We start from the raw sequence: 25,257 nt of genomic DNA on the forward strand, positions 1-25,257 counted from the left end.
GGAAATCAGGCCAAGTGACCTACTATGGTAACTCACTTAGGGCTTCTGAGACACCAGAGTTGTCAAAAGTGCTTAACTTTTTATACTGAATTTGGCACTTGATTCTATTTGGTCTCTGTTTGACATGTGGGTCAAAGAACTTGATTTCAAATCCCAGATCCCTCTGTGTGACTCTTGGGCAAGTCATTTTCTTTTCTAGACCTGTTTCCTCATCCACAAAGCATGAGTCTTGGATGAAATGATCTCTAAGACTTCCCCTTGCTCTGGATTGTAAAAATTAAAATTAATATTCAATAATTTAAAAAATATTTTTAAAGAAAGAAAAGGAATAAAAAGGTAACAAAATAAAACCATGTGCCCATGGCTAGTCTACCTGTTTAAAAACCCCACTCCATCACAGTCATAACAGAAAGCAAAGAGACCAGGACCAGGAACCCTATCCAATATATTACCCCCCCCCACCCCATCTACATCAGCATGTAATGACAGGAAGTCAGTGGGCTTCTGGGAAATGTAGTTCAAAGGCACAAGATTTCCTCTGAGATCTTTTAGAAGACGGGTCTCTCCAATGGATCTTGTAAATATAACTAACTTTTAAATTACAATAATTTGGGGATAAAAGGGAAAGAGAACAAAACCAATGATTGTTAGGCACAATAACAAAAAGCCAATTATGAGTCCTTCAGCATAAGAGTATACATACAAAACAAATGCATTCAACCCCCCATAATTCAAATCACCACATCCCAAAGTTCATTCTGGATCTTCTGGTACAGGTTTTGGTTTGTATAGGCATCTTCATGGTGCCTTCTCCAAACAGTTCACTTTCTAGATTTGGAGAGGTAGCATGTTTCTTATCCTGAAATTACTCTCAAAAGAATTTAAACTTTGCATTTTATAATAATAATACATCACCCCCTCCCCCCGGTGGAAGATGTTGAAAAACACAGGGATCAATTAGGGATGCATGGCTGAGTTATGGGGTATATGAATCATTTAGCAAGAGAAATCAAAAACATTAACAAATCCAAATAAAAGAGAAAAAATAACTTCTGGATGAAATATAGAATATCAAAGTTTTATGTGTAAAAATTCTAAGTAAAGGGAAGTAAACCTATAACATGTCCTTGAATTAGGGCCCAGTTAAAGTTATTTACGTCATTATGCACTACAATCAATAGCCAGGACTAGAGAAAGTTTGCCACACTATGAAAGACAGAAGAGGGATTAGACTATGGGATCCAGAAGGGCAGCCAAAGTGAGGCACTTGTTATAATGTAGGAAAAGGAAGACCTGCCTCTGACATATGTAAAACAGCTGCAACCTTGAACCCCAAACAAATTTAAGTCCTCTTGTCTTGGTGTAGAATTTCATCAATCCTATCTGTATTGGTTTGGTCCTTTTTTTATCTCGTGCTCCTTGGCACTGTATAATGGCTCTTTTTGTATTCCCTTCTTTTGGAATTAGACAGAGTCATTAAACAAAGTCCCATAATTTAAAAAAAAACAATCAATTGTATTGTTTTTATAGTCTAAAGCTTTTTGGGTATGCATTGACATTAGGGAAAATGTATTTTAAACTTGTATTACTGCAAAATCAAAAAAATTAAAGAAAATCTTCTCAATACTGGTGACATGTGCTTCAACTAGAAAAAGGAGAGAAAAAATAAAACTCAAATACTATATTGCATGTGCAAGGAAAAACAATAATAATAAAATATTTTTTAAAAATCATAAATATATAGATTACAATCAATGACACACTGTATCAGCCAAGGAGATGTAGAATACAAAGCTTTCTCACCTCAAAATGAGATCCATTTCCTTTTCAGACTTGGCCATGAATCACTGTGTGGGTGCAAATGATTTTCACAAAGTAATAGTTTTTTATAAAGAACAAAAATGCACATTCAAGAAGTATCAAAATCCCCAAAGTTATAATAGCTCATTTAATGACAATAGCAAATAAACCCACTATCATTAGGATTCACATGAGTCTGCTTTATGACATTAAAAAAAAGCTTAGAAACTAATAGATACTTGTCACAATTTTTATGGTTGTAGCAAATCTTTCAACCTCGGAAAGAATATTTTTACTGCCATTAGGAAAACCTATTTGGGTCTAGAACATCACCAAGAAATCTAGATTTTTCTGGTAGAAGGGTAGAGTAAGCTGAAGAGTTACAAATTAGAGATGCTCCCTCTTGGGAGCCATCCAGTGGTACCATGCACTAGGAATGACTTCCCAGCTCTTCTGGTATGAGACTACTATATGTCTCATCCATTACATTTTTACAAATGCAGAGGTGATTATAATAGTGCTATCACACTTCACTTCAGCTATGCTTTTTCAATACTCTGGGGTCATAAGATCATGGATTTAAACCTGAAATAGTTTGACCTTTCAGATAATCCTTGGAGATTCTCTAATGTAAGCCTTTCACTTCCAAGATTGAAGGCAGAACCTATTGATCTAAGTAGCCTATATTTCTGGAGCCCTTGTACCTTCAGGGAATCTAAGTCAGTGTGTGTGTGTGTGTGTGTGTGTGTGTGTGTGTGTGTGTGTGTGTGTATGCATATGCATGTGTGCAAGATAGGGTGTGGGGGAAGAAAAGGGGCTACTTAGAAGCAGACCTTTTACTCTGACCCATGGATATCATTCAAAAAGGACCCAGTAAGTTACTGACTATGGGTAGAAGAGTCTAGGCCTCTGGGCAGACAACATTAAAAAGCAGTAGGGCAGCTTTTGTCAAAATTAGAGTAATGAAAAGGGCAGTAAAGCAGCAGTCAAGGAGGCCTACGGGATTGGATACTTTTAACACAGTTAGGTTTCCTCTCTCTGGACCTCAATTTTCTTCTGTGGAAAATGGAGAGTTGGGACTCAATGGTCTCCAATATCCCTTTCAGCCCTAAAATAGAAAAGTAAAAGTGAAAAAAATGGATTATTAGCTGATATTTATATAGCATTTTAAGATCTGTTGTTGTTATTCAGTCATTTCAGTTGTGTCTAACTCTTCATAGCTTCATTTGACATTTACTTGGTAAAGATACTGGCATGATTTGACATTTCTTTCCCTAGTTCATTTTACAGATGAGGAAACCGAAGGAAACAGGGTTAAGTGACTTGTACAGGGTCACATAGTAAGTGTCTAAAACTAAATTTGAACTCAGGGGCTAGGGACAGAGTTTCTCAAATCAACAGAGGCAACTGATCTAAAGAGAGATGATAAAATAAGAGAGAGGAAGAAAGAAAGAAAGAAAGAAAGAAAGAAAGAAAGAAAGAAAGAAAGAAAGAAAGAAAGAAAGAAAGAAAGAAAGAAAGAAAGAAAGAAAGAAAGAAAGAAAGAAAGAAAGAAAGAAAGAAAGAAAGAAAGAAAGAAAGAAAGAAAGAAAGAAAGGAGAAACAGATAAAGATAGATAGATAGATAGATAGATAGATAGATAGATAGATAGATAGATAGATAGATAGATAGAAAGATATAAAACATACTAACAATGAAAGTTATCCAAATGTGAATAAGAGTTTTCTCCAAAATCTCTATTCAACATCTTCCTAACATTTTTCTGAAAGGTAGCATGATACAATGGAAAGAGAAATTAATTTGTAATCAGAGGACCTTGGATTCAAGTCTAACTCTGTCACTACCTGGGTGACCAGGTGAGCTCCTTAGACTCTCTGCACATCTTTCATAGAAAATAAACAGGACAATCTTAATGACTTCTGAGTTTCCCTTTCATTCTAAATCTATCATCCTATCTTTCCTTACCTCTGTGTCTTTGCCCACAGAATTGACCTTCCTCAAATTCTCTCTTCTCTCTCTCCCCTAATTTAATTCCTACTCATCCTTCAAGGTCTAGAGGCCATTATATGTGGTGATATCTAGAATGTTTACCTTGAAGTCAGGAAAATCTGAACTCAAATCCCACCTTATATACTTACTTAGCTGTGTGGCCCTGAACAAGTCACTTAACCTGTCTCAACTTCAATTTTCTCATCTGAAAAATGTAGAAAATTATAGTACTGACCTCACAAGGCTACTGTAAGAATCAAATGAGATCATTTTGCAAACCTAACCCTCTTACTAATTCTGCCTCCAATGATAACCCTAAATACTAGCTATCACAATTACCATAAGGCCCAGCTCACCTCAGGCCATATGTCTGAATGTCTCTAGGGCACTTGTTGAATTCTGACTTGTATTTGTGTCTGAGTCTCATTTCCACCATGGCTGGGAGCCTTGTGAAGGTCAGACCCAAATCTGATTCATTGCTAAATACCCTTATATCCTCATTGCACTCACTTTCTCAATGACCCCATGCTGGCTGATTATGTTGCCTGAGGAGAGGTGGCATAGTATTGTGAAGAGACCCAATGCTGACTCTAATTTGCTGTGTAACTGTGGGTATATGTTCTGTCCCTATAAAGGCCCCTTTCTAGGTCTCAGTGTTATCCTAGTCAAACAAGGGAAATGGAATGAAAGGTCCCCCAAAGTCCTTTCCAACTGTGATGCTCTGATCCTGTCCCATGTTCTTTGTCTCTCACCTTCCCCACTCTCACCCAACCCTTACTGCCCACCATCTTTCTCTTCGGGGACCCCAGATGTGGCCTGCTGCAGGTTGGAGACAGAGTACTGTCCATCAACAGCATTGCCACGGAAGACGGGACCATGGAGGAAGCCAACCAGCTCCTGCGGGATGCAGCACTCTCAAACAAAGTCTCCCTCGAGATTGAGTTTGATGTAGCAGGTAACCAGACCCCTTTTGCTTTAAGCACTCCTCCAGCAATGGGCCCATTATGTGTTGGAATTCAGAAGGAGAATCAGATTTTCTATCAGAACTTTCCTCTGATTCCATGGTGCTTGTCATCTCCATCCCACAACCAATGTCCTTATATTCTTTGCTCTCTCCAAAAGTGCTTCCAGGAAAGGGTCTATTTTCATTCATTGAACACAATATGAATATGAGTTCAATAATTCTTTTCCCAAAGATATTGGCATTAAAAGCCTTGTATTTACTTGTGGAGTGAAGCTTTGTTTCTCCAAATCATCCCAAATGGGAGACTCAACAATAAAAAGAGAGTTGGGAGAGTAGCTAAGACAGCTGATTTCTAGTTTCCAGCTCTGATACTTACTATGTCAGTGGTTTTGGACAAATCATCAAACGTCTTTGAGCCTCAGTTTCTTCAGCTGTAAAAGAGCAATAAGCAAATTTTGTTCTGTCTACCTCACTAATATCCCAGGAAATATTAAATGTGAAAGTACATTGGACACCAAAAAAAAAAAAAGTACATCAGGAACAGATACATGTGAACACATCTAAGAAAGGGGTGGGGATGGGGAGAATAAGCATTTATTAAGTCCCTACTATGTGCCAGGAAATGGATAAAGTGCTTCACATATATTCTCATAACAACCATAAGTTGTTTCTATTTCTTTCCCAACTTGACAAATATGGAAACTAAGGCAGGGAGAGATAAAGCAACTTGTCTGGGGTTGCACAGCTAGTAAATGTCTGAGGTCAGATGTGAACTCGGTTCTTCCTGACTCTGGGTCTAGTTCTCTAGCCACTGACCAACTAGCTGCCTAGTCCAAGAGTCTATTGATAGTTTTATTCTGTTATATGAAGTAAGGCCATCTGGAGTCAGGACGTCTTGGGTTCAAATTTGACCTTAGATACTTCCCAGCTATGTGAGCCTGGACAAGTCACTTCACACTAATTGTTAGCCCTTGCCATTCTTCTGTTTTAGAATTGATCCTAAGACAAAAGATGAGAGTTAAAAAAATGATCGTCATCTTTGTACAAAACAGGACAAGTAAGGAGTGGTACAAAAAAGAAGTGTTGAGTTTCCTAGCTGTTGACTGAACAGTCATACCAAATCATACTGTAATCCTGCTGGAGTGGTGCTCTTCCCTGAACTGAGTGCACATTCTTTCTGCTACATAGAATTCTAAGGCCCAGCTTTCCAGGGCTTAAAATAGCTTTTTGACCTAGCAGGTGGTGAGGCAGCTGAGTGGTTATTATTAGGCTGGATGGATATTCCATGTCAGCTCGGTGCCCTTGGGACCTTTGGAGAGCTAGGAGTTGGTGGGCCACCCCATGGCCACAGAGGGACCTCATGATGTCACTAGCCTGTGTAAGTGTCCTGCAGGTGTTGGGCCAGCTTGAGGGCTTCATCCAAAGATGAGTCTTCTAGCCATGAAGGACCATAGGAATGCCCTAACCTTCATTCATCCATCCATTTGTTCATTCAGCAAATATTTATATGCATCTACCACATGCCAGCTATTGTTGTTCCAGGCACTGTAGAGACAAAGGCAACAATGAAGCCGTCCTTTCCATCAAGAAGCTTATATTCTACTGGAGAGGGAAACAATGTGTGTACAAACAAATACAAAATATGTGCAAAATTAATACAAAGTCATTTCTTCTAGTACAAGGAGGACAACCCCAATTAGGGGGGCTCTCAGGTTAAGTCTGTAGGAGGAGAAATTTGAGGTGAGACTTGAAGAAAGCTAGGGATTCTAAGAGATGGAGGTAAAGAGGGGTACATTCAGGGCAGAGGGGATGATCTTTGCAAGGATATGAAGATGGGAGATAGAATGTCATATCTGGGGACAGTTTGGCTAATTACGTTGACAGCATGAACCTTCTCCATCAAGAGTGGGTACTTTCTTCATGAACTCAAAGCTTCTCCTCTCTCAAAGGATAGTCCATATTTGTGAATGACAGCAACTAGGGAAAATATGTGAAAAGAGATGAGAAATTATGGGGGTATTCTAAAGAAAAACTTCCTAACAATGAGAGTATCAAAAAGCTAAATGGATAGTCTCACACAATAGTGGGTTATCTTCCACTGGAGATCTTCAATGAGAGATTGGGTAGCCACTTTTTAGGCATGTAAAAGGTGATTCTTATGAGGATATGGGTTAAATTAAATGGCCACTGAGATCCTTTCTCCCTTCTGAAATTTTTTGATTCTGAGAGTTCCAGAAAGAGAAAGAAAAAATGGGCCATTTTTTATTCAGTCATTTCAGTCATATCCAATTCTTCATGATCCCATTTGGGATTTTCTTGGCAAATATACTAGAATGTGTTGCCATTTCTTTCTACAGCTCATTTTACAGAAGAAGAAACTGAGGCAAATAGGCTTAAGATACTTCCCCAGGTCACACAGCCAGTAAGTGTCTGAAACTGAATTTGAACCAAGGTCTCCCTGACACCAAGCCCAGGATTCTATCCACTGTACCATCTAGCTAGCTAAAATGAAATTTAACTGGAATAAATGTAAAGTCTTTTATTTAGCCTCAAGAAATCAACTGTTCAAATATAAGATGAGGGTAATTTGGTTTGATAACAATTCATAAACCTAAGGGTTTTAGTTGCCCACAATCTCAGTATGACTATAGTGTGAGGTAGAAGTTTAATTTTTTTAAAGCTAAATTCATCTTAAGCGAAACATCATATATTGTCCCACTTGGTCCGGATTAGTGAGGTCAGCTCTGGGCACTACACTCTGAGAGAGATATTGACAAAGTGAAATGAATCCACAGGAACATAAACAAGGAGGGAAAGAGTCTGGAACCCACATGAAACACAGGTAAAGGAACTGAATTATTTTGCCTAGATAAAATCAAACTCATTGGATAAGTCCAGTCCCTGATTTAAAATGTGGCAATGGGAGCATTCTAATCTAAGCTACAGAAAACAAAACTAGGATGAAGGCAGGTAGAAAAAGAGAGGCAGATTTCAGCTCAATACATGTCAAAACTTCCTAAAATTCAGAGTTGCCCAGCAAAAGAACAGATGGCTCTTAGAGCAGTCTACAGGCAAAGGCTGGTTGACCACTTGCTGGAGATGGTGTTGAGGAAACTCTTAATCATCTGTGGGTTAGACTTCCAGCTCTTGGAGTCTGTGATTCTATGAATTTAGGGAGAACATTATCAAAGTCAATATCCTACTCAGGTCAGGCAACTGGAGGAGAAAGGTCTAGAACATCTTGTCCAGACTCATTGGGTGCTGGGTGGGGTTTGAATGGAGGAGATGAAACTGGTCTATTAGATTCAAGTCTAATCTGTTTTCTAGAATCCTCACACTCAGAGTTCGAATACTGACTAGGAGGAAGTGAAAAGGAGCTAAATTACAAGAGGGCCCTTTTTTGGAGGAGCCCTTGAGCTAGCATTATATGTAAGCAAAGTAGGGGGTTGATTACGTGATGTGATTTGATAGGGTTTCAAAGGTCCTTTCCCCCACTGATCTGCTAGGATGCCTGAATTTTCAGCATTATCAAATACTTAGCAATTTGGCATAAATCTCTGTAGGTACTCTGCAGGCAACCTTCATCTGGGAAGGTTGACATATACCAGCCAGTAACACTTCAGCTTGGATTACAGGTGGTAACTCATCATCTCCATCTACCTCTTTGATGGCCAGCCTCCTTTAAGGTGCCACCTCAAAGAAGAAACCTCATGGGGTCTCCTTAACTAATCTCTCTCCTTTCTCTTCAGATGATCATGGATATAGTTTCCTGTTTCCATGTTCGCCCCCAGCAGAATGGAAGCACGCTGAGGGGCAGGGGTCATTTTGCACTTTTTCTCTGTATCCCAGCATATAGCACAGCACCTGGTACACAACAGGAATTTACTGTTTGTTGGACTGAGCATTAGTTGCTTCTGTAAAAAGACTGTGTTTCACTATCCCCCAAATTCTTCCCAGCTCTTAAAAACAAAACAAACAAAACAAGAAAATCTTGAGGCTAGAAGTCAAAACAGTCTGATTTTCTTAACTAGGGGACATCATATCTTTTTTTAAGCCTTAACCTTCCATCTTAGAATCGATACTCAGAATCGGTTCCAAGGGCTGAATCATTGGGGTTGTGCCTTACCCAATGTCACACAGCTAGGAAATATCTGAGGCTAGATTTGAACCCAGGAGCTCTCTTCTCTAAGCCTGACTCTCTACCACTGAGTCACCTAACTGCCCCAGAATGATTTTTAAGAAGTGGTCGATTTGCTCAGACACAACAACACACATCTGTGTCTTTGTTTTTCAGAGTCAGTAATCCCAAGCAGTGGCACTTTTCATGTGAAGCTGCCCAAGAAGAGAGGAGTGGAACTGGGGATAACCATCAGTTGTGAGTATCACTTTCTTTTCCTCTTACGGAACCAGTTTGACATAAACTGGAATGCGCTCCTCTGTTCCCAGGACTAAATCTGGCCCCCAAATCTGACATGGAATTGGGGGGGGGGGCGGTTCAGACTCTGATGGTCTTTCCTACTAAAGTTCAGAGAATACTTTCTTCTTAGAGGGATGCAGCACTTATCTCCTTCAGAACCTCTGAAAGCTCCAGGGATAAAGAGCAGCTGGAAAACTGTGAATAGTCAGCAAATCAGTATTTCATCAGACAGGAGTAACAACCAGCAGGGGGTGACAAGAGTTTACTTGAATTTACACTTTCCCCAGAATCTCCACCTCCTTCCATCTCCCTGCATCTTTTTCTTTCTTTGCCTCTCCCTTCTTTTGTATCTACTTTCGCACCCATTTTTAATTCCACTTTTTTTTATTATTCAACATTTTATACAGAATAAATACAAACATTTTGCAGCCAGTACCTAGAGGATACCCTTACACAGGTGTTCTCAGTATATTGACACCGTACGATGTGATACATGGACCATGTGTCCTATCTGAACAAGGGTTTTGCATCTACCTCTCCTAGCTTCCTCCTCTGCCTCTTCCTCTTGCCTTGCCTTTCCTCTGTTTTTATGTCTTGTGGGTCTGCTTTTCTCTGTTACTTTCTCTCTCTCCTCCTTCCTCTCCCTAAGATTTTCTTACCCTCCTTCTTTCTTTCTCCATTTCTTTCTTTTTTCTGTTCTCTTCCTTCCCTTGTTTATTTATCCTATATTTTGATCAGTCATAATGACAAAAAGAAGTATTGTCTGAATGGAGGAGCAGTTTATATTTCTGGTCCTTTATGTGTTAAAGAGTTGAATAGTTATCATTTATTTTTTGTAGTAGAAAGGGGAAAGGGGAGAATCCCTTCAATTCTGTCCCCAAACTGACATTTTAAAATTTTATTCTGTCCTTTAATGTTTCCTCCTGAGAGGCAAGAGATAGGCAACCTCATTTCTCAATTCATATTCCAACATACACATCCATGTGCGTGCACACACATGCTCCATAATCTCCAATGACTTCCTGTGACCTACAGGATGACATATAAAATCCTCTTTTTTGGCACTTAAAGTACTTCACAGCCTGACCTCTTCCTGTCTTCTGATTATTTTGAGGGTGGGAGGCAAAACAAAAGTTTCCTCTCATAGCTTGTCTTTATAAAGGGTTTGGATCTTGGTGCCCCCTTTGGTGCTTTAGTGGGCAGCCGGGTATCTCAGTGGATTGAGAGCCAGGCCTAGAGATGGGAGTTCCTAGGTTCAATCTGGTCTCAGACACTTCCCAGCTGTGTGACCCTGGGCAAGTCACTTAACCCCAATTGCCTAGCCCTTACCACTCTTCTGCCCTAGAACCAATATACATATTGATTCCAAGATGAAAGGTAAGGGTTTTAAATAATGAAATAAATGAATGAATAAGTAAACAAATAAAAAATGGCCCAGAAACTTTCAGTAAACTCTTCATTTCTCACCAGCCATTCTGCTTGGTTTCAACGCCTCATCCAGCATCCCCCCTCCATCTTTTGAGCATCCTTTTGTGTATTGCCTTATCCCATTGGATTATAAGTTCCTTGAGTGCAGGGACCCTCTTTCTTTTTTCTTACTTGTATCCTTAGCACTTAGTCCAGTGCCTGGCACATAGTCAGTCCTTAATATAATAAATGTTTACTGATTATTGTTAACTATGGCCAGTGAGGTGGAGCATTGGATAGAATGATGGATTTGGAATCAGGAAGACTCATTTAACTGAGTTTAAATTTGGCTTCAGATACTTACTGTGTGACCCTGGGCAAGTCATTTCACCCTGTTTGCCTCATTTTCCTCATCTATAAAATGACCTAGAAAAGGAAATGTAAGCCACTTCAGTGTCTTTGCTGAGAAAACCACAAATAGGGTCACAAAGAGTCAGACATGACTGAAAACTGAATGACAACAAATTAACTCTGGTCTAATTGTATTAGACTACTTGTTCCCCGTATAGACTCTCCTTATCCCATCTGTGTGCCTTTCCCCTGACAGATCCCAGTGCCTGGAATGCTCTCCCTCCACAGACTTGCCTCAGAATCACTGACTTATTTCAAGATTAAACTCAAACAACCCATTAAAATAGTTGTGCCCCTGAACTTTGACTGTCTCCCGTGGAGCTTCCCTCTTCCTCCTCTCCATTCTTCTGGCTAGGATGGTCTGTGTAGGCAGCAGGACTCTAAAAGCATCAAGTGATATCCCACTTTATCTCTGATTCAATATCAGGTCTGCAGAAAAGTTCACCTTAATGCATGAGAACAGTGACACTTCATTCCACACAATTGCAACAAACTTCCTAAGTTGTCTGTAGAGGAGCTAGGTGATGCAGTGATTGGAATAATAAACTTGGAATCAAGAAGTGCTGGGATCAAATCTGTCCTCAGACATTCCTGGCTGTGTGACCCTGGGCAGGTCACTTAACCCTGATTGCCTAGCCCTGATACTAGAACTGATACTAAGGCAGAAATTAAGGGTTTGAAAAAAATTGTGTCCAATTTTCTTAATTTTTTTGTCTCCTCCCCCCAGTATCAAGTTCTGACTGCCATTTGTATGATTCTTTTATGAAGCTTGTATGCTTCTAGGAATGAATGTCTCTTTCCTACCACTTGTTAAAATTGGTTGCTTCTCCCCTGTTAGGAGCAGTGTCCCAAATTTAAATATGGGTATCTCCTAAGACTTCTTTTTAGAGTTAGAGAGGCAGAGACCTCAACACCCTTGTTTTCTAGAAGAAGAAACTGAGACCTAAGGGAGATTTAAACTCAGATCTTCTGATTCTAGAATTAGTCTTCTTTCACTTCAACATGTCAGAGTCTGTGCTTATTGTCCCAACAAAAACTACCTTCCTCCTAACTTCTATCTTTCTGTGGACAGCATCACTCAGTTTTACAGCCTCTTGTAGTGTCTTTGACTCTTTGAGGCAGCTAGGTGGCACCATAGTGCACAGAGTACCAGGACTGGAGTCAAGAAGACCTAATGGTCTAATATGGCCTCAGACATTGTGTGTTACCTTGGGCAAATCACTTAACTGCTGTTTGCCTCAGTTTCCCCAAGTGGGCATCATGACAATACCTGCCTCCCAGGGTTGTTGTGAGGATCAAATAAGATAATAATTCTAAAGCACTTAGCACAGTACCTGGAACATAGTGGATGCTTAATAAATGTTTCTTTCCTTCACTTCCCCAGATTCTGCTCACCCTATACATCTAATCAATTGCCAAGACCTGTTCACTTTACCTCCATGGTATTTCTCCATGCCATCCCCTCTCCTCTATTTACCCTGGCACTGTTCTAGTTCAAGCTTTCATAACCTCTTGTCCAGACCATCATGAAAACCTGCTAATTAGTACAACTGCCTCCAGTCTCTTTCTTCTGCAGACCACCTTCCACACAGATGCTGTGGTCATCTTCCCAATGCAATGGTCAAAGCAAGATATCCCCTCTTTAAAAACCTTCAGTGGCTCCATTGACAATAGAATTGCCTAGAAAATAAAATATAAACTCAGAGGCTAGCAGGGAAAGGATTTTAGAGATCCTTTTATCTACCATACTTCTCATTTGATAGTGGTGGAAACAAAGGTCCAGAGACAACGTGCCCTGGAGTCTGAAAACTGTAAGGAATAGAACTTTGTGGCTGATTTTTATAGTTTTTCTGTTTCCTCCCCCAGTATCAAGTTGCTGTTTGCCATCTGTATAATTATAAGGATGAATGCTTTTAGGTATCTGTGTCTTTTCCATTCAGTTTCTAGCTGAGTTATTTCAGTTCTAAAGCCAGTCTTCTTTCATTTATGCTACATGCTTCACTTGGGAATAGATGAGGAAAGAATGGCAGACCCATTCTTTCTTATGGCATGGCATAGAAGGGAAGCAGTATGGTGTAGGGCAAGGACTCTGGATTTGAAATCAGAAATTCTGGGTACAAAGCCTAAGCTCTGAAGCCTCCATCAAATTGTTTCAACTCTATGGATTTTCTTTTTTCTCCTTTGTAAACTGAGGACATTGGACAAAATGTTCTTTAGGGTCCCTTCTAAATCAAATTATGTGAGACTACAATGTTATTTGAGGGGGATGAACTAAGGTGAGGAGTGTCCCAGTGCTACTTCTATAAGGTGAAAAGGAGATAACTCTCAGAAGTAGGGAAAGAATGACCCTGGAACAGATGGAGGGGAGAGGGTGGCACCAAGTGGCCCATGCCACTGAAGATCAAACTGCATGCCATCTTTGATAAAGATACCACTGGTTGCCCATTCAGTCCTCCTCTTTGTTTGCAAACTGAGTTCCTTTTCCTTAACTTTGTTTTCCACCTGGTTTAGTTGAACTGTCCTCACTCTCTATTAGAAATGTTTATTTTTGTGAGTTGGGCTTTAAAAAATTCAACTTAATTACATTTCAACCAAATGCTTTATCTCAATCAATAAGGAGATGCATCTGTACCCACAGAGGCATTGGTGCAAATGAATTGTGCTATGTGACTCCTGTGAGGGAAATAATTCCTCCTTTGCTGACATGAGGCTTCCTATTAAAATCCCCAAACAGACTGGCCTTTGGAGTTTCTTCATCCATCATGGTGCCACACAGAGGGCATCCAGATCCCAAATGGTATGGCGTGAGGAGCTGGAAAGCAATTTAGAAAATGTAAACAATGGCATTGATCATCTTGCATTTTATTTCCCAATTCTCTCCACCCCCACCCCCCACCACCCAGGCTCCTGGGGTGTAGCTTTCTCCCCTCTTCACAAATGCCGATTTATGATGGCTTGTTTCCAAAGCACAACTGGGTTTGATTCAGTAAGCACAGACTGATCAGGCTTTGTGTACACATTGTGAAGAGCATAATGGGCTACAAAAAGGTAAAAGAGGTCATGGTTCCTACTCTCATGAAACTTTTAGTCCAGTGACTAGCTACAATATGTGGATACAAATATCCCCAGCAAAAGACAGAACATGATAGTTCATGGAAGAAGTGTACATAAAAAGTTTAACGGATACTTCCATAGGATGGATGCTATCTTTACTTTTAGAAATTAGTATCTGGAAGCAGCTGTGTAGTTCATTGGATTGAGAGCCTGGCCCAGAGATGGGAGATTCTAGGTTCAAATCTGGCCTCAGACACTTCCCAGCTGTGTCATCCTGGGCAAGTCACTTAACCCCCATTGCCTAGCCTTTCCCACTCTTCTGCCTTGGAACCAATACACAGTATTGTTTCTAAGATGGAAGGTAAGGGTTAAAAAAAAAGAAACTAGATCCTGCCCCAGAAGCAGAGACATAAATATGTGAAAAAGCTTCTAATATGTTCACTGAAAATGGATGATAGGGAACAGCTAGGTGGCTCAGTGCATAGAGAGCCAGTCTTAGAGCCAGAAAGTCCTGGGTTCAAAATTGACCTCAAACACTTCCTAGCTGTATGACCTTGGGCAAGTCACTTAATTCTAATTGGCTAGCCCTTGGCTCCGCCTTGGACTCAATATTTAGTATCAATTTTAAGACAGATGGTAAAGAGAAGGAAGGAAAGAAGGAAGGAAAGAAGGAAGAAAGGAAGGAAGGAAGGAAGGAAGGAAGGAAGGAAGGAAGGAAGGAAGGAAGGAAGGAAGGAACGAAGGAACGAAGGAAGGAAGGAAGGAACGAAGGACGGAAGGAAGGAAGGAAGGGAAGGAAGGAAGGAAGGAAGGAAGGGAGGAAAGGAGGAAGGGAGGGAGGGAGGGAGGAAGAGAGAGAGAGGGGGGGGGAGACTTCTGGGTAAACATGGCAGCAGTCTAGATGCAGGACTTTTCCTCTCCTCACCACCTACCCATATAGACTACCTCAAAAAGCAAAAAAAAAAAACACAACCAAAAAAAACCCGAATTCATATGAACAATGGGACTCTACAGTAGGGCGCAGCATTGAAGTTATGTGGGATTTGGGCATTTCCACACCATAAGGGGGGTGAAAAAGATTACACCAAAACACGAGCTGATCCACCTTCCCCTACCCCACCTATGGAGCCAGTCAGAGTTAGCACGCACTAGAATCAGTGAGTGAGTGAGGGATACCTCTAGAGCAAGTGAGGGGCACCTCTACATCCTTGGAAGCTGACTAAGACCACCAAAGACCTACCCCTGAGAGCAGCTAAACCTGAAACCCCAGCAAGTTAAAGAGCACAGACTATGGGCACACACGGAGAGATAACACAGAGAAGGGCAGCAAATAGCAGAAGCGGCAGAGACTTGAGAGCTGGCCTCAGGCAAAATTCTTGCTCCTTAACTCCATACACAGAGAGTTTTCCCTACTCACTTAGATTTCGAACTGGAAAGGGAAAGAAAAACAACCATAGTGATGGGAAACAGTGTCCAGGAACAACTTCCCAACATCAAGAAAAACAAGAAGGCATTGACCCTGGATAATATTTACAGAGGAAAAATCCAGACTACAGTGGAAATGGCAGAAGAAGACATCCAAATAAATGTACCAAAACCTTCCAAAAAATGGAAATTGTCCACAAGTTCTTGAAGAATTTAAATTGGAGCTTACCAAAAAGATGGAAGCCTTCTGGCAAGAAAAGTGGGAATTAGTTCAAAAAGAAAATAACAGTTTAAAGAACAAGAACTCCCAATTTGAGAAACAGCTGGAAGCCACAAAAAGCATGATAGACCAAACCAAAAAGGAAAAATCAAGATTATAGTAGAAAATCAAAAGATTATAGCAGAAAACCAGGTCTTAAAGACCAGAATTGGGCAATTGGAAACCAATGATCTTGCAAAACAGCAAGAATTATTGAAGCAAAATCAAAACACTGACAAAATAGAAGAAAACATAAAATATCTCACTGACAAGATGACGGATCAGGAAAAGAGATCATGAAGGGACATTTTGAGAATCATTGGTCTACCTGAAAACCCAGAAATAGAAATCTTGACATCATACTACAAGAAATTAGCCAAGAAAACTGCCCTGATGTTCTTGAACAAGGGGTTGGGGGGGGGGGGGATAGACATTGAAAGAGTTCATAGAATACCCTCTACACTAAATCCTCAAAAGACAACTCCTAGGATTGTAATTGACAAATTCAAGAACGTCCAAGCTAAGGAGAAAATTTTTACAAGAAGCCAAAAGGAGACAATTCAGATACCAAAGAGCGCCAATCAGGATTACACAAGACCTGTCAGCTTCCACACTAAATGACCGCAAGGCTTTGAACATGATATTCAGAAATGCAAGAGAATTGGGTCTTCAACCAACGATCACCTACACATCAAAACTGACTATATACTTCCAGGGGAAAGTATGGGCATTTAACAAAATAGAAGATTTCCAAGTATTTGTAAAGAAAAGACACGAACTAAGTGGAAAGTTTGATATCCAAACACAAAAATCAAGAGAAACATGAAAAGGTAAATAAGAAAGAGAGGGGAAAGGGGGGAAATGTTTTTTTTTTTAATTCAAACTTTCTTTTTTAAGGGCTTCAATAAGATTAAAATTTTTATATCAACATACAGGGAAAATGTTATTTGTAACTCAAGAATTATATTCATTATTATAGTAATTAGAAGAATCATTCACAGGAACAAATAGGGGTAATCAATGGGATAAGATGATATGCAAAAAAAGAAAAAGGGAGGGGAATTGAAGATGGCACCAAGAGAAACTTGAAGAAATAAGATAAATAGGATAATCTATACCACCCAAAGAGGCACATGGGAAGGGAAGGGGAAGAATACTATTATCAGAAGGAGAGGAAGAGAGTGCTAATAGGTAATGCCTAAACCTTACTGTCAGTGAAACCAATTCTGAGAGGGAAGAGCATCTATATCCATTGGGGTATTGAATTCTATCTTACGATACAGGGAAAGTGAGAAGGGAAAGCTAAGGGGGGAGGGGGGAGGGAGTAGAAAAAAAGAGGGAAAGAGAGGGGGAGGGAACTTAACAGACCCAAAAAATAAGAAGAGAACAAAAAGGGAGAGGGCAGAAAGGGAGAGGGCAGAAAGGGAAGCATGTTATGGGTGGAGTTTAGAGGAACTGATTAAAGCAAATCACTGTTTAAAAGGATATAGCAAAAGAAGAAAGGACAGAACTAGGAGAGGATATAAAAATGCTGGGGAATACACAAGTGGCAATCATAACTTTAAATGTGAATAGGATGAACTCACCCATAAAACAAAAACAAATAACAGAGTGTATTAGAAATCTAAATCCTAACATATATCTACAAGAAACACACATGAGGCAGCTGGACAGTCACAAGGTTGGAATTAAAGGTCGGAGTAAAATCTATTGGTCTTCAACTGATAGAAAGAAGGCAGGTGTTATAATCATGATATCTGACAAAGTTAAAGTAAAAATAGATCTGACTAAAAGGTATAGGGAAGGTAACTACATCCTGATAAAAAGCAGTATAAACAATGAGGAAATATGAGTGTTAAACACGTATGCACCAAATGGGATAGCATCCAAGTTTCTAAAGGAGAAACTAGTGGAGTTGAAGGAGGAAATAGATAATAAAACTATACTTGTGAGAGACCTGAACCAACCACCATCAAATCTAGATGAATCAAATAAAAAAAATAAATAAGAAAGAGGTAAGAGATGTGAATGAAATCTTAGAAGAATTAGAGTTAATAGATATATGGAGAAAAATAAATAGGGGACAAAAAGGAATACACCTTTTTTCAGCAGCACATGGCACACTCACAAAGATTTATGCCCATGTACTAGGGCATAAAAACATGGCAAACAAATGCAGAAAAGCAGAAATAATAATAAATGTAACCTTTTCAGATCATAATGCAATAAAAATAATAATAGGTAAGGGTACATGGAGAGCCAATTTGAAAATTAATTGGAAATTAAATATGATTCTACAAAATTGGTTAAAGAACAAATCTTAGAAACAATTTATAATTTCATTGAAGAAAATGACAATGATGAGACATCCTTTCAAAATCTATGGGATGCAGCCAAAGCAGTACTCAGGGGGAAATTTATATCCTTGAGTTCATATATTAACAAATTAGTGAGGGCAGAGGTCAATGAATTGTACATGCAAGTCAAAAAACTTGAAAGCGAACAAATTAAAAAACCCCAGATGAAAAATAAATTAGAGATCGTAAAAATTAAGGGAGAAATTAATAAAATCAAAAGTGAAAGAACTATTGAATTAATATATAAGACTAGAAGCTGGTATTTTGAAAAAACAAAATAGAAAAAGTACTGGTCAATCTAATAAATAAAAGGAAAGAAGAAAACCAATTTAACAGTATCATAGCTGAAAAGGGAGACCTCACCTCTTTTGAAGAGGAAATTAAGGCAATCATTAAAAACTATTTTGCCCAATTATATGGCAACAAATATGGTAATCTAGGTGATTTGGATGAATATTTACAAAAATATAAATTGCCTAGATTAAGAGAAGAAGAAATAGAACTCTTAAATAATCCCGTATCAGAAAAAGAAATTGAACAAGCCATCAAGCAACTCCCTAAGAAAAAATCCCCAGGGTGTGATGGATTCACAAGTGAATTCTTTCAAACCTTCAAAGAACAACTAATCCCAATACTATACAAACTATTTGCCATAATAAGCAAAGTGGGAGTTCTACCAAACTCCTTTTATGACACAAATATGGTACTGATTCTAAAACCAGGCAGATCAAAAATGGAGAAAGAAAATTATAGGCCAATCTCCTTAATGAATATAGATGCAAAAATCTTAAATAGAATACTAGCAAAAAGACTCCAGCAAGTGATTAGGAAGATTATTCACTATGATCTTGTGGGATTTATACCAGGAATCCACAACCATCCAACTCCAACAGTTCTTTGGAGGTGGATAGCATTCTGCATAAGTCTTTCAGGATTGTCCCAGGTCATTTCATTGCTGAGAGTAGCCAAGATTTCATAGTTGATTTTGTACAATATTGTTGCCACTGTGTACAGTGTTCTCCCAGTTCTGCTTATTTCATTCTGCATCAGTTCATGCAGATCTTTCCAGATTTTTTTTTGAAATTATCTTGCTTTTTTCTTATAGCACAATAGAATTCCATCACCAACAGATTTTCAGTTTCACCAACAATTTGTTCAGTCATTCCCCAATTAAAGGGCATCCCCTCATTTTCCAATTTTTGCCACCACAAAAAAGGGCTTTTATAAATATTTTTGTAGAAGTAGGTCCCTTCCCCTTTTTATTATCTCTTGGAGAAACAGACCCAGTAGTGATTCCATGGCCCTTTTGTGAGTGTAGCTGTTGAACTTGTTCCAAGAAGTAAATATGGTAATCATCCCCCAAGCCTTCCTCCTTACATGCATTCTACATAAAAGAAAGAAGATTCCAAACCTATCTGTAGAGCTTTACAGATTACAAAGCATTCCTTCATGCATTGATTCATTTGATTATCACATTACTCTTGTTAGGGCAGGAATTGTTATCCTCCTATACATAAGAAAGTCTTGAGTCTAAGGGACTTGGAGTGACTTGCTTAAGGTCACATGTCAGTCTCCATATTATATGGAAAACTGATGGCCATCTCACCATTACAAAGTTGAACTGCTGCATGAAAAAAGAGAATTTACTTTTAATAAGCTTCATCATTCCTTATTTGAAAATAGTAAGTTATAATTCTTGAAAATGTTTATGTTTTAAGATTACATATTCCCTCATAGAATCATCCTTCTATTATGAATTTTATTAGCAAGATTTTTGTTTTGTTTTGTTTTTCCCCCAGTGGCAGAGCAGCAATGGTTCTTAACATGGGGGGACCTTGAACCTGGCTGTTGTTTTTTAAAATTCTTTGAATAGCTATTTTTTCAATATAATTGGCTTTTAAAGAGGTTCATCACACACACACATACACACACACATAAATAAGAATTCCTGGCACAAAGGGAACCCTGTATGGATTCTCCTAGACTGGATGTCTAAGTTCTACTCAGTCTGCTACTTACAAATGAAGTTTTCCTAAATGTACCTATTCTGTCTTTTAAGCAAGCCATTGTGTTGTCTTTCCCTGGCCTCAGCGTAAAGGGAATAAAACACCTGAAATCATAGAGTACTAAATAGAATGCTCCAGTTGAAAGGGACTTTAGACTTGGAAGAGATATAGAACATGGAATGTCAGAACTGCAAGGGATCTTAGAACACAGAATTCAGAGCTGGAAATCAACTATTTGAAATTCTTTGTTTTTACAAAGAAGGAAACTGAGGCCTGGAGAAGAAAATTAATTTGCTAAAGCAGAGAAAGCCATGGTCCTAGACATCCTAGGCCCCCTCACTCCCTAATTCAGCATTCTTAACATAATAATACAATACCTTCTCTAACACACATTGCCTCTTTCCCAAAAGGAATTCCAAAAATGCCCAAAGGAAATATCCTGCAAACTCCTTCTCACAAATCAGGCTTCATCCATAATATTAGCTTTAAAGGTAATAGAACAATTGTGGGTTGTTATACAATTGATTACCAAATGTTTGCACATTTGGGAAGTTGTAAATTGGTTTTAAATAACTACTCTCTCGACATGTAATTAACGTGCTGTGGAAAAGAAACACAACCCTTTCCTTTTAATAATTCTAAATAGATATGCTGTTTTAAGGTAGCAGTGAGAGTTTGAAAAACCAAGCCTTGTCTGATGTCCTTGTCCAATGAATGGAGTTGGCTACCACAGTGATAGCCATAGGCACTCCCCAAACCTGGTGAAGGCTTTTTGTTTTTTAAACTGACTACTGCAAGAAAAAGGTATCTGTCCTAAGAATTAGTTGACTCAGGGGTTTGAGTCTTGCTTCTCCCATTGACTCCCTATTGTATAGATGAGTAAAGTAACTGCTTTTTGTTGTTAAATTAAAATATTAGGGTATTTTAAGATATTAATCTTTAATTTTTAAAGTAAATTTCATTTTTATTTTAATGATTGATATTAGAACATTATCCTTTGTAGGGTCTCCAAAAACATCCTTGGTACAACTCCAGGTACCCCACAATCCCTGTACTCTGTTCTGTTCCCATGATTTTGGTCTCCTCTATTTGGTCTCTATACTGTAAATACTTTCTATTCCAGATAGCTCGAAAATCATGAGTATTTGGGATAGTGTTGTTGATTTAAAGTAATGTTCTTAAGTAAAATTGTTATGGATCAATGTTATATATGCAAATGTGGACAACATTTCGATCTGTGATAATGGTCCATTTCTAGCACACTTTATTGGTGAAATCCTCTAACATATTTTGAGATCAGTATTTGTAGTGTCATGTTTTGTCATCTGTCAGTCCACAAAAGCTAGTGAGCCCCTGATATATCTTGCCAGGCTTTTGATAACTAAAGTTTTTAAAGCCCATATAGTATTAGTAGTCTCTCAGTAACCGAGGATGATGATTGTCTTTGTGCGTTTTCATCTATGGTGTATAGATGAGTGTGCACAAAGACACTTGTGCATGGAGATTTAAGTGGAAAAGTCATTGCACAGAGACAGTCCCACTCTTTCGGCGTTGGAAGCCTGGGTCCAGTGGCACGAAAAGTCATTACACCTGGAGACTTCCTCAGCTGCATTGGATGGCTGTGTTGTCTTTTGTGCTCCAACACGCCCTAAGCACTCCACAGTGCTTTGCTGCGTCGCCATCTCAGCCGTTGAACCTTCTTATTGGTTTCTTCCGCCTGTTCAGCCGAAGCAGTCTTCACATGCTGGGTGAGCAAAGCCCTGGTTCACCAGGGGTCGATGACCCGATGGCTACCCTCACAAGGTTTAGCCAGCCTGTCGAAGCCGTTGCCCGGGGTGTGGCCACTGCCGCATGCTAGCAGCTACTAGGAGCCACAAGTGAGAGCTGGGTGTCAGGTGAGGGTCAGAGGTTGGAGAGCTGCCCTAGGAGGGCACGACAAGCCCTCCATACCAGAGATACTACCCCTCCCTGAGCACCCCATACACCCTGTATAAAGCCCATATAGTATTGTGTTGTATAGGTTATGCCATTTCTAGCATAAGCAACATGAACAACCAAGTCTAGATTTCTTAAGGATAATTCTTCTGTCCTTTCAAGCAGCAATGACCTGGTTCTGACTTGACATCATATTTATCCTGTTTCTACAAACAAATCTGCATGATTCAGTCACACATTCCTCCATGTTTCTTTAGCAACTTATTGTTGATCCAGTTCATGCAGATATTGCCCATGGAGGGCCTTTTGGTTCCATTCATGGAATTTGACAGTTTCGTAGGCTCCATATAAAGGATAATCACTCTTTGGTTAACAAATCCAACGGCATATACTTCTTAGCATCTTTTACTATTGTACAGTAAAGAGTTGTCTGCTTGTTCTACAAGTATTTTAATAGTTTTTTACTTGCTTATCTTATATTCTAATAATGATTATCAATCCTCTTCCTCTTTTCTGAAGAGAAAGTGAATGTTCTTTTTATAGCTGTCTTTTGATGGGGTCTCTTGTATTTCTTTAACGTTGTATAGATTTTGACTAGGATACTTTGTAAACCAATCATGGTTCATTTTACACTTCCAGAATTGTACATAAAGACGAGTATTATATACATATTGATAGGCTTAAATGTGTTCTTCACCTTCAGTTTTTATTTCAGAACATCAGTAAGTCTCTTAATATATTCAGTCACAACCTTCTTTTTGACATATTTATGTTATTATGCCTTGACTGGAAGAGATCAAGATATTTATAGGTATCACCTTTATTCATTGGCTCAATGTAACCTCTCCTTTCCTTCAAAGCTTTAACTTACTATCTTCCCTCCTCATACATCAAGAAGTTTGTATTTACCAAGTCCAAATGGCATTTTGATATCACAGGAGAAAGTTTCCATAAAATAAAAGAATTGTTTTATGTGTTTTTCTGTGAAGTTATATAGCTTGACATCATCTCTATACATTAAGTGATTTGTGCAGGTTTAGAAGCCATGCTTCTATCTTTTTAGGAAAGAAGATAATGGGCTTAAGGCTATGGAGAATCACAAAGGGCTGAACTGTGTCCATGAAAAATGTTCTATTTATCAATTGTTCTTGGCATTATTGTATTGGTGTAGTGTTCTCAACACAAATGAGCCATTATTACAGAACTGAGTCAAAAACTTTGAGATAATCAACCAAGGCAGAATAAACAATATGCCACTTTGGGGCAATTTATTCAATAACTACCAAATTAATAAGTTGTTCTTTACATCCACGGAATTTTTTGCATGCTCCTTTTTGCTCCTCAGAGAGTAAAATGGTTTTCTTGTAAGAGCTTATAAACTATTTTAGTGATTCATGTTGTGAATGTTGTGTATGAAATATATATGCACGAAGCTGGCTTTTATTTGGAGAGGTCACCAAAGTTCTCATCTTTCAGTAACAGATATGCTGAAGCTGTGTGTTAGGAAAGATGGGATCTGGGAGAGGAAGTTGGTAAAGTGTTTTGCTAGTATTGATGTACCACTGTGAAGCATTTGGGCAAACGGTTATCACTCTTAGCTAGCCTTGTCTCCTTCCATTTCTGCAGAAAAGGCAATTTCCATTACCTCCATGCGACTATTCTCTCTCATCATGTTAACAGTATTCACACATTTTTGTTTGCCATTTGATCCAGCTTTCATTTTTATTGTGTTGTTCATTTTGTTGTTCTTTCAACCCTGCTGGGGACAGTGCGGGATCCTTACCTCAAGAGCCTTGGGAATTGCAACGCTTATAGCCTGGTGTCCTCAGCCATCATCCTGGGAAGCGAACCCCATGAAGATGCAGCCTGGCCACTGCTCCTGCAGGGACTACAATCATAGCTACTAAAGATCCACAAAAGAAAGTTCTTGTCACCGAAGCCCTTGGCACTGTCCAATTGTTTTAATATCAGAACCTGGTCTGATTTTATCAGTGGAAATGATGTTTTAATGACAGTCTTTAGAAGAAGCATTAACATTTGTTTTGCTGCTGACCTCTAAAGACCACTGGACTTTTCCATTTCATTTGCAGATTTGCAGTTTTGTGGCTCCCTTTAGAATATGAGCTCCTAGAGAGTAGGGCCTATCTGACTTTTCTTTTTGCATTCTGAAAACTTAGCATAGTACATTGCACAGTTACCTTTTTTTTTAAAAAAAAAATACAGTTTTATTTTAAAAAATGTTTTCCATGCTTACATGATTCATGTTCTCTTCCTCCCCACTCCCAGGAACTGATATGCAATTCTACTGGATTCTACATATGTTATCACTCAAAACCTATTTCCATATTCATTTTTGTAACAGAGTAATCTTTTAAATCCAAAACCCCAAATCATGTACCCATATAAACAAGTGATGAATTGTATGTTTTATTTCTGCACTTCTGCTCCCACAGTTCTTTCTCTAGATGTGGATAGCATTCTTTCTCATAAGTTCTTCAGCATTGTCCTGGTTCATTGCATTGCTATTAGCAGCAAAATCTAATACATTTGATTGTCCCACAAAGATTCAGTTACTACAGTCAATGTTCTCCTGGTTCTGCTTATTTCACTCTGCATCAGTTCATGGAGGTCTTTCCAGTTTATATAGAAATCAAGAAGTTCATCATTCCTTATAGCACAATAGTATTGTTTCACCATCATATACCACAACTTGTCCAGCCATTCCCCAATTGAGGGACAACCCCTTATTTTCTAATTTTTGCCACCACAAAAAGAGTAGCCATAAATATTTTTGGACTAGAAGGTCCATCCCAATCTTTTTTATCCCTTTGGGGTACAAACCTAAAGTGGTATTGCTGGATCAAAGGGCATAGATTCTTTTAAAGCCCTTTGGGCATAATTCCAAATTGCTTTCCAGAATGATTGGATCAATTCACAACTCCACCAGCAATGCATTAGTATCCCAATTTTGCCATCCCCTCCAATATTTATTATTTTCCTTTACTGTCATATTGACCATCAATGAACTCTTAATAAATGCTTTATTCATTCATTCAATCATTGAGATAACCAGGAATTTTCCATATCCTCCTTTAACCATCCTTTCTCACCTCTGATTTCTTTCCTCTCAAACCTCTGTAGTCAAGTTTGTTTGTTTTTATGGATGTTAAATTACTCTTGTTGTTCTTTGAGTTGCTTTATCTATCTCTATCACTTGGTCTTTTTGGACTTT

General features: G+C 38.8%; 1 protein-coding gene across 1 annotated transcript in view; it reads left to right on the forward strand.

Annotated features, from left to right (window-relative positions):
• The window catches only part of GRIP2 (glutamate receptor interacting protein 2), a gene marked incomplete at its 5' end in the record, with an annotated part of 140,320 nt that overhangs the window by 50,037 nt on the left and 65,026 nt on the right, over window positions 1-25,257 (forward strand). Inside the window, 2 exon segments of the mRNA XM_056806266.1 lie at window positions 4,600-4,745; window positions 9,049-9,129. Of these exon segments, the coding sequence (XP_056662244.1) occupies window positions 4,600-4,745; window positions 9,049-9,129 (227 nt within the window).

The sequence above is a fragment of the Monodelphis domestica genome, chromosome 7 (genome assembly GCF_027887165.1).
Source record: "Monodelphis domestica isolate mMonDom1 chromosome 7, mMonDom1.pri, whole genome shotgun sequence".
Lineage (NCBI taxonomy): Eukaryota > Metazoa > Chordata > Mammalia > Didelphimorphia > Didelphidae > Monodelphis > Monodelphis domestica.